The 14,572-nt window shown below is 39.9% G+C and overlaps 1 protein-coding gene across 2 annotated transcripts in view; it reads right to left on the minus strand.

Moving 5' to 3' along the window:
* Positions 1 to 531: 531 nt before the first annotated feature.
* GPLD1 (glycosylphosphatidylinositol specific phospholipase D1) overlaps positions 532 to 14,572 on the minus strand; it is a 40,012-nt gene continuing 25,971 nt past the window's right edge. Inside the window, exons 14-25 of one of the 2 annotated variants that reach the window (XM_050941812.1) lie at positions 13,216 to 13,402; positions 11,112 to 11,222; positions 9,437 to 9,517; positions 8,384 to 8,540; positions 6,712 to 6,853; positions 4,558 to 4,660; positions 4,368 to 4,461; positions 3,595 to 3,771; positions 3,106 to 3,266; positions 2,755 to 2,781; positions 2,599 to 2,649; positions 532 to 1,249 (exon numbers count right to left, since the gene is read on the minus strand). In XM_050941812.1, coding sequence (XP_050797769.1) covers positions 1,172 to 1,249; positions 2,599 to 2,649; positions 2,755 to 2,781; positions 3,106 to 3,266; positions 3,595 to 3,771; positions 4,368 to 4,461; positions 4,558 to 4,660; positions 6,712 to 6,853; positions 8,384 to 8,540; positions 9,437 to 9,517; positions 11,112 to 11,222; positions 13,216 to 13,402 — 1,369 coding nt within the window. In that variant the 3' untranslated portion in view covers positions 532 to 1,171. Of the gene's footprint in view, positions 1,250 to 2,142; positions 2,650 to 2,754; positions 2,782 to 3,105; positions 3,267 to 3,594; positions 3,772 to 4,367; positions 4,462 to 4,557; positions 4,661 to 6,711; positions 6,854 to 8,383; positions 8,541 to 9,436; positions 9,518 to 11,111; positions 11,223 to 13,215; positions 13,403 to 14,572 lie in introns of those variants that run through there. The other variant, XM_050941811.1, reaches the window with a different exon arrangement.

Here is a 14,572-nt window from a genome sequence, read left to right on the forward strand (position 1 = left end):
TGCCAATGCCAAGTGCCCTAGAGGGAATGAACTTAACAGGTAATGATAAAGTGATCTCTGTCCTGCCATCCATCTCCACCCTCTGACAAACAAAGGCTAGAGACACCATTCCTTACCCATCCTGGCTAATAGCCATTAATTAACTTAACCTCCATGAATTTTTCCAGTTCTCTTTAAACCCCCTTATAGTCCTAGCCTTCACAACTTCCTCAGGCAAGGAGTTCCACAGGTTGACTTTGCGCTGTGTGAAGAACATCCTTTTATTTGTTTTAAACCTGCTGCCCATTAATTTCATTTGGTGGCCCCTAGTTTTTATATTATGGGAACAAGTAAATAACTTTTCCTTATTAATTTTGTCCACACCACTCATGATTTTACATACCTCTGTCATATCCCCCTTTAGTCTCCACTTCCAATCTGAAAAGTCCTAGTCTCTTTAATCTCTCCTCATATGGGACCCATTCCAAACCCCTAATCATTTTAGTTGCCCTTCTCTGAACCTTTTCTAATGCCAGTATATCTTTTTTGAGATGAGACCACATCTGTACGCAGTATTCAAGATGTGGGCATACAATGGATTTATATAAGGGCAATAAGATATTTTCCATCTTATTCTCTATCCCTTTTTTAATGTTTCCTAATATCTTGTTCACTTTTTTGACTGCTGCTGCACACTGCATGGACATCTTCAGAGAACTATCCAAGATCTCTTTCTTGATTAGTTTTAGCTAAATTAGCCCCCATCATATGGCACGTATTTAAGTGATTGCATCAACTAGGCATTCTGTGCTTTTCCTTACACAGCCAAATACATCTGCTGGAACTAGCCTCCCTCATAAGTTGAATTGATGCTAGGTTAATGTTTTGGCTCCCGTCGTGCTACTTTGTCTGTGGCGGAGTTATCTAGCCTTCTGACTTACATGGATAGAGGTTTTTAATTGGTTTTCAACTCTAAAGCTGTATGGATGGATCGTGACAGTATTCCCCATCTATTTATTTTTCCAATCAACTCCAATTCCCTCTCTGCTGCTTCCGTCCTCTTTTTAGCTACATCCTGTTTGACCATCTAGTTTGTTAGCATGGCACGGGGAGGCGTGAAAGAGAACACCATAGATCCAGGGAGAATCCACCACTGAAAACAGGCATGTACCCAAACTCAACAAAAGAACATTTAAAGGGTATACATAAAAAGCCTTCCACTAAGTCTAGCTTTCACCGAACTTCTCTCAGCAGCTACTACAACTTCTCTCTGCAAAGATACAAAACAGAGGTTAACAAAATTCAACTGCATCACTGAGGAGACTTTGCCAGCATAGCTATGTCAGGAGCGGCAGGGAGAGGGGACCCCTCCCCCCCAACCAATATAGCTATGCCCAGCAAAAGCCCTAGCACAGACATAGTTGCACCAACAAAGTCCTTTTGCTGGTATAGCATATTTATTCAGGGAACTGATATAAACTATACTGGCAAAAACACTCTAAGCTGCATCTCTGCTACAAGGGTTAAGCCAGTATGTCTATGGCAGCAAACCCTTTCTAGTGTAGACAAGGCCTGAAAAAGAAAAGGGAAACATTTGCTTGTAGACCAGCCTTCTCTAATGAAAGCCAGGAATGGTGCTTGTTTCATAAGGTGTTTGTCATGAAAAATGGCCCTTTCTCTTAGGCTGGAAGCAGTTAAGATTCCAGCTGCTTTTTTCTAAAGGCTGTTTGGTGGGTGAGGCCAACCAACATTTGGGTAGGGATCACTGCAGAGATGAACAATCATCTCCTCAAATGATTACTGACAATGAGGAAAATGGGAAGGACCCCAAAGTGCTGGAGTCCATTTATATGAGCAGCCACTGAACCAACCTCAAAGTACAGAGTAATGGCAAATGAAAAAACAAACATTTGTGTCATACAAATGCAGGCATAGAACTGTAACTAGGGGTACAGAGGTGCTGCAGCACTCCCTGGCTTGAAGTGGTTTCCATCGGATACAGGGTTCACAGTTTGGTTCAGTGGCTCTCGGCCACCCCCACTATACAAATTGTTCCAGCACCTCTGGATGCAGGCAGAGACTTTGTCTCCCTCCAAAGGCCCATATCTTCATCCAGAGAGGAGTGGGGCATATGAAGGCCCTCCAAGATTATCAGGGCAAGGACTAAAATAGAAGACTGCATATATACTGACCATAATCATTTGCCCAGTAGCCAGTTTTACAGTATGTCATGAGTATCGACACTGCTTATAACGGGCTGTTGGAGTGTAGTCTAGTGGTTAAAACACATGATTGAGTCAAGTCTGCAGCCGACTTGCAGACACATTTTCCAAACTGACTTGGGCAAGTTGCTAAGAGCAAGTTTGGAGGGGGGGGTTAAGTGGATTCCTTTTCAGGTGCCGAAATTTAGACAGCTGTGGCCTCTTTGCCTCATTTTACCCACTCTAAAAATGGGGTTAATATTGGCCCAGAGGGTTAATGGGGAAGCTTGATTAGCTTCTGTAAAGCACTTTGGGATCTCAGAGGAATGGTGCCATGCTAAGTAATATATGCAAATGACACAGACAAGTGTTGGCAAGAAATAAGCTGGCAGACAAGAGTGATGTTCATTTCTCTCACCTTTCCTGGAGATTTCACAGTGATGATGGAGCTCCCAAACCTTGATCTTTCCTGTAAAATGAGATTGCTCATTATGCTCTGAGAACATTAATTAAAGAATGTGGTGTTTTTTTAAATTTTTTCCTTCTCTCAACCACTGATTTTCCAGTTACTCACTTCAGGAGAAATTAGTACATATTGTGCCTGAAACAAAAGAAAGAAGGGGAGAAGCTGTTAGTAGAACCACCTTCTTAGAGTGTATTTCACTTGCAGACTAAAGGCCTCATGCATTAAAACTGCCTTACTCCCACATTGCAGAACTCTGTGCAAGGTTGCTCATGAACCCAAAAAAGGAGCCAAATTACCTAGATTTAAGAACCTGAGCAAGTTGCTGTGTGATGAAGGCAACAAGATGGAGTTTTTACTGAAACTTGACTCCGGATACCAGTCTATTATTTTCTTTTCAGTGGATGTAATTATTTAGTTGTCATTATGTTGCCTCCTGGTTTTACTGATAAGTTTTCTTACCGAATCCTCTGGACAAGGAGAAGTCCATGATTTGCAGTTGTCTGTCACATGACCAGAGGTGGTCTGGTTTCCATTGTAGATGTACACACGTCCAGCCTCCCCTCCAAACAGTACAGACGTGATGTCTTCAGTTCTCAGAGGAGATGTCACAATAATTTCATCTGTAAGTAATCACAGAAAGAGGATATATGATGTCAAGATGAAATCGTACTAGACCAAAACATGAGCTGGCATTTACACTGGTCTGTATACAGTAATTCCTATGAACATTAATGACTAACTGTCCATAGTATAAAGATAAAGTTAAGTAAGTTTTCTTGACTTATGACTGAATTGTTTGATTTTCTGCTGTAAAGCGTCTTGGAATGTTTAAATCCATCTATAAAGTGGGATGTGTTTTGAGTTTATATGACAATGTAGGAGGCAAGTCTACTCTTGCTCAAAGTAAAAATCTCTTCACCCACACCCTCTAAATCCCCCTTGTTTTACCTAGTCCATCATTGTCCAGGTCACTTAAGTGTACATCTCCTCCAAAGCGAGAGAACCTCCTGTCCCCACTGAAAGTGCTGAGCAAAGAAGGTTTGGCACCATCTGTCAAGTCATACATCAGAACAGTTCCAGCTTGGTGCAGTACTGAGGATATAAATACAATCCTAGACGTGCTGTCTGAAAGAAGCCAGGGTGACAGAATTAGACCCTCAGATGTGTACACTCACAGGAATAGGCTTAGTACATGTAGTGTACTAACAGCAGGTAATACTGGCATTATCAAATATATGAACAAAATGAAAACATACTGACTTTACAAAAAGCTATCAAATAGTTCATTATTTCTACTCCAGTTACAATGTTAGTTCTACTTTGAAAAAAAAATCAGTGTTCAAGAACACGTATCAAGCGTGTGCTCCTAAGTTATATAGTGACTCTTGACCATTTAATTATGCTGTCATTGGTGCCAGGGAATTTGTGGCCTAATAATGAATCAGTTACATAAATAATGTGTTGAGAACACACTTAACAAAAGTCTGTTCCATACAAAAATCTTACCCTAAACCTATCTGAGGCTCTGGCAGATGGGGCTGTGGAAAGTATACCGTGCACTTTAGGATATCCATAGGGAGAGCATCATATATAGACTCATAAATTCAGTGTGGCTATTAAGTCCATTTTATAGCTTGCTGTAATTAGCTTAGTTTACCATTCACTTGAGACATATATATATATTGCATAGCTAAAGTGTTTCAGTTTCCAGAGCAACATACCAGAGGTAGGTGCACCCACCACCAACACTTCTCTTGGAATTCCAACCACAGACATGAAGCCACTGGCCAGCGATGAACCCAGTTTGCCCCGGTCCTGTTCATTGTTAAACATGTCAGTTGCACAGAATACCATTTTGCTTCACGTAGTTCATACGTGTAAATTCCCAGCATACTAAAGAAAAGGTCCTACCATGTCTCCAGTTACGGAAAACCAGCTTAGTGTGCTTGGTGGGTTATATCCATACACCTTTCCAACACTCTGTTTGGTATCCAATGAGCTGTAGCAACCTAGACTAGAACACACAATATTATTTTCAGTCAAAATAATAACTTGAAATGTATTTTGTAGATACATACAGCATTGCTTGTATGCAGAATATTGTTTTCTTTTATTATGTGCAAAATGCTGTTCTGGTAATTATTTGCATTCTTGTTTCTAATTAGAATTACAGTAGAACCTCAAGGTTATGAACACCTCAGGAATGGAGGTTGTTCTTGTGACCTTGCAATCTATATGATTTTATGAAAATATGCTGATGAATGTGAATATAATGTAACTAAAATATGCTTTATGCAAAAGGTCTCTTGTAAGGTATCATTACAAAGCTTATAATCTACTGAGTGCAATCAATCTATTCGTATGAATATATCACTCTTGTATCTGAAACTAGAAATATGAAATATAACTCTGAGGTCCTATTGTAGTTATGCAAAGTGTAGGCCATTAATGGTGGTTTGGAATCTTGATGGCTCCCATTAACCAGGACAATTGACTGTAGATGTCTCTGTTTTACTTGTAAGTCTTCCTGTATCCATGTGTGCTGGCAAGTGAGTAATGAAGTCTTACAGTGACATGTCATCTGAACTGGAATCCATCTTTAACCTGGTGCTTTTCCATTGAGAAGGAGGGGTGGGACAAAGGATTCCCGCCTTATGCAAAAGATATATAAGTGGGTGGAACAGAACAAAGGGGGCGGCCATCATGAGAAATCCCCTAGCTACCACCTGAGCTGGAACAAGGGCTGTACCAGGTGAAAGAATTGTGCCCAGACTAGGAAGGTGTCCAGTCTGTGAAAGAAACTTCTTGAAACATCTCTGAGGATGAGATTTTATCTGTACTTAGTTTTATTACTGTACAAGGCTTAGACTTGCGTGTTTTATTTTAATTTGCTTGGTAATTCACTTTGTTCTGTCTGTTACTACTTGGAACCATTTAAATCCTACTTTCTGTATTTAATAAAATCACTTTTTACTTATTAATTAACCCAGAGTATGTATTAATACCGAGGGGGAGTGGGGACTGCTCTGCATATCTCTATCAGTGTTATAGAGAGCAGATAATTTATGAGCTTACCCTGTATAAGCTTTATACAGGGTAAAACAGATTTACTTGGGGGTTTGGGTCCCATGGGGAGTTGGGCATCTGCGTGTTAAAGACAGGAACACTTCTTAACCTGCTTTCAGTTAAGTCTGCAGCTTTGGGGCATGTGGTTCAGACCCTGGGTCTGTGTTGGAGCAGACTAGCGTGTCTGGCTCAACAAGACAGGGTGCTGGAGTCCCACGCTGGCAAGGAAAGCAGAGGCAGAAATAATCTTGGCACATCAGTTTGCAGCCCCAAGGGGGTTTCCATGATCCAACCCGTCACAGTTCTCAACTCTGAACAAAACATGGTGGTTCTTTCAAAAGTTTACAACTGAACATTGACTTAATTCAGCTTTGAAAATTTACTATGCAGAAGAAAAATGCTGCTTTCCCCCTTTTTTTTTTAGTAGTTTATGTTAAACACAGCACTGAACTGTATTTGCTGTCTATGCTGCTGCCTGATTATGTACTTCCAGGACCAATTGAGGTGTGTGGTTGACTAGTCCGTTCATAACTCTGGTGTTCGTAACTCTGAGGTTCTACTGTAAGATCTTTCAGAAAAGAGACCTTTTCCACCTCTATATTTGTACGTCACTTAGCACAATGGGACCCCGGTCATGAGGCTTGTAGGTATTACTCAGTATAGATAATTACCATTGTAGGATCAGGACTGCCACTCTGCTGGCATTTTTAAAAATTATAAAAAGACCCCAAATAATTTGTTTTTGATGAATACTTACAATAAAAACCAACTGCTTTGTAAAAAGAGTTAAGGAGAAGGTAGGTAAAATTTTGAATTTGCTAATCTGAAGTTTCCTCTAAATACGACTATTATTGTCCCCAAAGAGTGGAGTTCCACAGGTAAACTTACTGAAACAATATTATTCTACTATAGATCTTAAAGACTATAGGAAAAAAACACAGGTTGTGAAAGGAACTGTGTTACGATCATGTACAACTCCCAAATAAAAGAGAAACACACCCAATACAGCTCTTCCAGGTAGGGCTTCCAATCAGCAGTAAGGTTTTGTTCTTCAACTGGTGACTAAAAAGTGAATATCCAAACCAGGCATAGTTCTTTTCCCCCTTCACCATCCAGTTGGCATCTTCTACTGACAGCAGCCCTGACAGATAGGATAAAACCAGACAACGGTTAAGTCGGGATGTTCACCAAGGATAGAACATGGATTTTCAGTTTCTAGAATATACCACATTTCAATCTAGCAATAGACACTTTTGTTTTGATCGGGTTACTCTTCCCATGGTATGGTACCAGTGATTACTAATTTCATAATACACTGTATTTGGTGGCAAAGCAGTACTCAGCAGCTGTGTTTGTAGTGAAATTTTGGCTCTAAGTCACCCAAACATGACGTATGGGATGCTTTCAACTTCTAAAGGCAGGTATACAGGAGATATTGAACCAGTTTGAATGGAACTGAAATGTCTTCACTAGAACGGAGATAAAACTGAAGCCATTTATCTGAATCCAAAGTTCAAATAGATTATTTCAAGTCACTCCTGGGTTTTGGTTTTATGCAGACTTCAACTGACAAAGTTTTGTGAATTCAAAACCATTGCCGAGTTGCTTCCATCCTTATTTGAAATAGATATGGATCAAAATTAGTCCAATTTAGCTGAAAGCCTTCCCCATCTACAAACACCAGTTTTGAAAACAATGGGACTCTGATCTAAATTTAATTATGCAAAAACCAAACCTCATCTGATTAAGTTTTGCACCCCTACATATTCACACTGACTTTCTCCAGTTCTAGGCGTCAACCTCTTTTTCTAGCTCATGTCTCTTCCCATCCCATAATAATCCAGTTTGACCCATACCCTTTAGTTACAGTGCTCACTTGCAGCATTCCCCTTTTGCCACATGAAGGAGCTCTTAGCATGGCACTAATGAATAATCTTGTGATATTCTCAGGCTCTTGCCAATTTGAGAGAAAATCCAGTTAGACCCCTCCTGATGCAAGGGGCTACCATCACTACCTGGCAGCACTGGCTGATAAGCATTCTTACCACACTGTTGGCCATTCATTTCTGTTTCACAGCCAAGTTCTGTAGTTTTCTTCAAGCATTAAACAGCTCTTGCTGTTGACTTTAATGGCACTACTACTCATCTGAGTAAAGTTATACACATGCTCAAGTGTTTGCAAGTCCAGGGCCTAAATTCTTAGGAGACTGTTTTCCCCTACCCCCATTTTTATGATGTACTCTTCTATTTGCCTTGAATTGGGAATTATGTGCACTAACCTTGGAATTAATATTTATACAATTAGGCTGAGGTCTGTGCAAAATTACTTACTTAACATACAAGGCACTTACACTATTATTTGCATTATTAGGCTGACATTTGTTAATCCATCATCAAATACTCAGAAATACAGGAATAAATTAATTTTAAATTTTCTTCAGCTGGGATAGTAGAAATCCAGGTAAGGCAATATAAATATTATAAACCTATTTTTATGTATTTATTTCTTTAATTACAGAGTGCACATAAACCTTTCAAGAATCTGCGACAACTAATAGGTTGCTCAGGTTTCACGTAACAAAGGATTCAAGTAAAACAAAAGTGTCAAATTAAAACCACAAATATAGCCACATAAAATATGGAAATGTCAGTTTTACTCAGTAAATATTACCTTTGTCACTCCTGTTGAAGTGAGAATAAAATGCAACTACAAATCCTCTCTGCTTCCCACCGCCAGGTGCATAAGGAGAACCAACAACCAGATCAGACTTTCCATCCCCATCAATATCAGCAGCCAGCAGTGACCAGCCAAGGTTACAGAATGTGTGCTGCAAGAGACAATATCTCAAACAAAACGTTAAAGTGCAAAGCAGCATTTAATTGTCTACTTGCTTTGTTATGTTACTTTAGATCTCTTCTAAAGAGTTAATTTTGAATATTCCTGATCAATCACCCTCCCATCTTGTAACCAAGTTGTTTGGTTTTTTTAAAAAAAATAATTGGAGAATAAGGAGTCCATTTCCTGGAGTACATGCACTCAAAGAGACATAACAGTTCAGCAAAGAGACAAGACTGAAGTACAATGAGGCATTTGTTTTTAATGTGTGGCCTCTGACAAATGCAATTATAGGGCTTGATTTTGACATCCTTTCTCATGGTGAGCAGTAAGGGGATAGCAATGCCCCAGATCATTAAAGGTATTTAGGCACCTAACTCCCACTGATTTCATAGAAGTTAGGTGTTGAAATACCTTTGAGGATCTGGGCCAACATCTCTACAGTATCCCCAGTACTGGAGGCTTGAGAATAGCAGTGTGGACAAACTGTTTCCCCGCTTCGCCTCCTCCTGCCATTTGACTTTAGGGATACTGTCCTGAAGCATGTGGTAGTAAAATTTAACCTCTGGTCCTGGACTTAATTGAAGGTCTGCAGAATATAGACCACTTATCTTAACAGAAGCCTTACGAAAAAGGCTCTAAATAGCAGTTATTGCACTTGACTTTCCATGTCATATGAACTGTGTCATGTTTCCTTTCTACTGTCGCTGATAACCTTGTGGTCCCTATGTAACTAAAAAATTAGGTTGCCTGTCTCATGCATCCCCTAGACAACAGCCTGAAAGGATAGGACAATACTGAATAAAATGGTATGGTGATCTGCCCCCCTCCTTCTGTCCCCAATTCTGCAGTTTTGGATTGTCCTTCTTACTGCTAAATGTACTGTACCTGGCAAATTATTGTAATGTTTGGCCAAGGTGACAAGCCTCTTCCTGTAATACCTCTTCCCAGATATACATACACAGCACCCTAAACAGTGGGGGAGAAACCTTTGAGAATGTATACACCAATGCCAAGCATGGACTTAATAGTACAAGTTAGAGAAACTACTAATTCTGTGAAGACCATTAGTTAGGCTGCATTTTTCTTACCATCAGAGCCCACACAGGATATTGTGTCTTCCACCCCAAACCTAAGAACGAAATGTGATGACCAAATCAGCCATCTAGATTTGGGGGGGGGGAAGGGGGAAGGGAAGAATCAACATGCTCCTTTCAACAAATAAGGGAGTTTTCATTATGTTACTTGATAAGGACAATAGGCAATATCGTTAATATAAATAAAACATTCATGCAGCTTGCAGTGTAGTTCACAGTAACTTAAGGCAATGGTACAGACTGTATGTAGGCAACAAGAGATGTGTAGTATCACATTTTCCAAACTTGGAGGCCTAATGTAAGCACTTAAATCCATATTTAGGCAACTAAATAAGCACCACCTGATTTTCCAGAAGTGCTGAGCAGCTGGAACACCCATTGACTTAAATGGGGGCTGCTCGGGGCATTTCTGACAAATCAGACCATTAATTAAGCACTCAAATATAGATCTAGGTGCCTCTGTTGAGGCCGTCAAGTTTGAAAATTTGGGCTGTAGTTTGTATTGATAAAGCAATACTGGCAACCAAACCACATGTAAACATAGCAGCCATTATCCCACTGCAAGATGACACTGACTGGAAGAATATAGGCAAGGCCGGCTTTAGGCCGATTCCCCCAATTCCCCAGAATCGGGCCCCGCGCCCAAGAGGGCCCCGTGCCTTAGATGCCTTTTTAGGAAAGATCTGATGCAGTATGTCAGCTCTATGAATGGTGGGTGAAGATGGCCTATGTAGCCAGCTGCATGTATAGGAAAAGTACAAGTATTGACTGAGGCTGAAACACAAGTAGAGGATCAACAGGCTTAGGGCCTGTAATGTAAAACAGCTTAGCATAACTAATCAAGGCCTTGACATAAATAACTGACAGGCAAGTGACTTTAATTCACAAGACGAAACATAGCAATAAATAAAAGTCAGTCAGTTGATGTGTGAAGTGAGAAATCACGTAAGTTACTGATATTTTAAGAAGATATGTTTAAGCAATACGTATAATATGTTTAACTGAAACTCACAAGATTTGACAGCAGTAATATTATGGCAACTGATTGACATAAATGCTCATGAATATGATATACCCAGTTAATTAACCTATAGAAAGTTGGAACTCCAACATAAGTAGGGCATGGAAGTTCAGATAAGGAAAAGGGGCTGAACCCATATGCATATTTCTCCTGGGGGGATTCTGCGCCCATGTGGGGGCACAGAATTCATATGGTCCGCATTTTTCTGTCTCCTATCGACAAAGCATAGTGTAGACCCTGCTAAGTATGTAGCTGGAGTTGTGTAACTTAGATCAATCTCCTACAGTGTAGACAAGGCCTCCGTGTTTACAGAACAAGATCCAGTTTGGGAACCACCAGCAAGCTGCCAGCTTATTCACCCTGAGTAATGTGAGGGATTCTCTCTTTAATGCTGATATTGGAACATAAACAAACAAACCAGATGTTTTAAATAAAGGGCTCTTACTGTATAAGTGAGATTCTGTGATCCTACAGAAGGTGCTCCCACCGCTACGTCTGGTACTCCATCCTCATTGAAGTCCAGTACTGTTATGGCAGAACCAAACCTGCCTGAAGGCTGAGAAGACACATGTCACACTCATGCAGCTATGTAACATTTAAAAACCATAAAACAAAATCTTGGCATTTGCCTCCTCAAGAAATTTTTTTAGAACAAACATCCTATGAAACAGCTGGAAATCCAGAACTGACAAAAAAACCATCTCATAGTTCTTAGATTGTCAGTATTATTTACTCTTAAAAGAGCAGCTGAATAAACAGATTGTCCTGTACAGATGTACAGTAGCAATAGCTGAAGTGAGTACATGTGGGAGTGGTTTGTTTTGTTTTGATAGGGAGGGGGAGTTTAAAAAAAAACATAACATGTTTGGTCTCAGCTTGTTAATCTCATTATGACACTTGTGCTACATCCTCTTCTCAGCTTTTGTTTATCATTTAGGTGATGCTTAGAACACCCACTGTTACTATCATCCTGTCTGTGAATCAATAATATTTATGTTAAAAAAAAAAGCAGAAGACACCTCAGGACTTAAACATATTTGCTTTAGACACTATTGTACTTAAAGGGTGTGTGAGTGTGTCTTTCTGTTTCTTAGTAAGATGCTTACAACAAAGCATGATCTTTATATTGCTCAATATATCATCATCTAGTCCTACTGTTCAATCTCAAGCCAAAGTCACTCACCACCCTCTGTCACATGTTAGCAAAGCATTTCACATAAACCATTTGCATTGTTATTAAACTGCCCTATTAGTAAGCCTAATAGAAACAGATTTCAGAATGGTAGCCATGTTAATCTGTATCAGGAAAAAACACAAGGAGTCCTCGTGGCATCTTAGAGACTAACAAATTTATTTGGGCATAAGCTTTTGTGGGCTAGAACCCACTTCATCAGACGCATGGAGTAGAAAATATAGTACAGGTATATTTATACATAGTACATGAAAAGATGGGAGTTGCCTTACCAGGGCGAGGCATCAGTCTAATGAGACAATTCAATTAACAGCAGAATACCAAGGGAGGAAAAATATCTTTTGTAGTGGTAACGAGGGTGACCCATTTCAAACAGTTGACAAGAAGATGTGAGTAACAATAAGGGAAATTAGTATAGTAAAATTAGGTTTTGTAAGGACTCATCCACTCCCAGTCTTTATTCAGGCCTAATTTGATGGTGTCCAGTTTGCAAATTAATTCCAATTCTGCAGTTTCATGCTGGAGTCTGTTTTTGAAGTTTTTTGTTGACGAATTGCCACTTTTAAGTCTGTTAATGACTTTCACTCCATGTTTATGATGAAGTGGGTTCTAGCCCACAAAAGCCTATGCTGAAATAAATTTGTTAGTCTCTAAGGTGCCACAAGGACTTCTCGTTCTTGCTAATAGAAACTGAGTAATTTATGTGACTTCCTATTCTGTTTTGTATCCTGAGGAGATGTGAATCCACAAAGAACACTCCAACAAGTAGGTGGGAGATTCCTAAACATGTATAGCACTTAAATAATGTGTGTCTCATCCTCCCCAAGCCCAGCGGAAATAGGTACTGAGCTCTCAAGACTCAAATTCATAAGTTGTGGGGTTCCCAGCTCCTCCAATGGCCTAAGCAGTATTATAGCTACTACAATCAGAGGCACTATAGAAAAACTAAGATAAATAGCCCAGCATATAGAAAAAGAAGCAAAGGACAGTTTTCGGCCCAACTATGCAGTGGCCCGGTAGCCATGTATAGATTCCTTGGCATGGAGGGACTTCACCCTAGTGTCAGTTAAGAGTCCCAGTTTGTTTTAGTGTTACTTTGCCTGGTGGACAGAAGAGTAAACAGATCATCTTTAATTCAGCCACAAGGATCTTTCATAATAACAGGGATTGTTTTTCTTTAAATGCACATAACATCCTGGTTTACGGGAGAGACATTTCAGAAACCATGACAACTCTTTGTGAGAAAAAAATTAACAGCACCACTGATCAGTCAAGGGAAGGATACAGAGCACTGACCTTTTAATAAAAAAAAGAGGCAAATTGTTTTAAATGACAATTATGTGACTTGATTCCCCACCTGAAAACCCTCAAGCACTTGATCTGCTTCCTTGTCTAGATCCATGTTTACTGGAGGCAAACCTGATGGATTACTGTAGATTATGTACACCCGTCCTATCTGAACATGGCCCAATCTGCTGTATCCTGGTGCTCCAACCACTAGATCCTCATAACCATCTTGGTTTAAGTCACCTGAGGCCATTGCCCTGTATACCAAAGGAGAAAACAAAAGCATAGCATCAGTTGCCACATTGGTTCAGCAAATGTAAACATTCACATTTCAAAGCTAACTGGTCACTTTCACCATTTCTTAATACTAAGAGTCTGTAAAGCCATTTTCCAAGTGATTTAAATTTATTGACTCTCAGACCTATTCTGTTGAACTAAACAGATTAGAGCCTCTGAGGTGCAGCTTCTATTAACATTGCTGTGATCTGCATGGATTGCCATCAGACAGTGTTCTTATTTACTGAACTGTACCACTTAGCAGCCACCAAGCAGCATCAAACAAAGAAGCATGACAGAGTGCTGCTGACATCTGCCCCAATTTCTGCCCCAATTTCTGATCTGTTCATTTGACTTGGTTTGGTGAGACTCAGTTATTTGATGGCACTCACAGAGGCTGACAGAGAAAGAACAAACTGGCATTTATTTAGTAATTTTTTTTAAATACTGGTGAAGTTAACAGCCCTGGAGACTAAAGTCTCCAGTTCTGGTCCCAGAGCAGATACAGCAAGACTAGCACCAGTGCAAACTTCCTCCATCTCTCTTCTCCATTGCATGTCTGCCATAATCAGGATGGAGGAGAGGAGAGAGGGTAGGTATCATTCTCCATGCTGATTCAGTCCTTCATTTCTCTACTAAAAATGCTACCAAGAATACCAGTTAGTATCAACTGGAACAACCTATTCATGTCACATAGGCTATTAAATGGTCATCAGATGGTAATGATAGCCCCAAGTCATGTTGTTCAGATCCAGACCCAAATCTGGATCCAAGCTTTCACACAGTTTGTACATAATCAGATTTAGTTTTGGTCTTGTTCATTAGAAAGGGGCTAACCAGAAAGTTTGGATCTAGATCTGAACATTTCCAAGAATTGGGGTTATCTGGAACCAGGGTTTTGCTTTGGATCAAACTTTGATCATGACTTTCAACCAGTATGGATGAGGTCAGCAGTAAACCAGTGCCCCAAAGTCAAAAAGGCTCCATATCTCAATACCTTACAGGAATGCCAAGCTAAAGTAAGTTGTTCTGCAGCTGACAGCATTTACATCCTGGTTAACATGGCCCATAACTGTATCTTTAAAATCTCTTCAAGGAATAAAGATTTAATACTTTAACTGCTGCTTAAAATATTCACAAATGAGGAGAGA

This window comes from Gopherus flavomarginatus, chromosome 2, assembly GCF_025201925.1.
Source record: "Gopherus flavomarginatus isolate rGopFla2 chromosome 2, rGopFla2.mat.asm, whole genome shotgun sequence".
NCBI classification, from domain to species: Eukaryota; Metazoa; Chordata; order Testudines; family Testudinidae; genus Gopherus; species Gopherus flavomarginatus.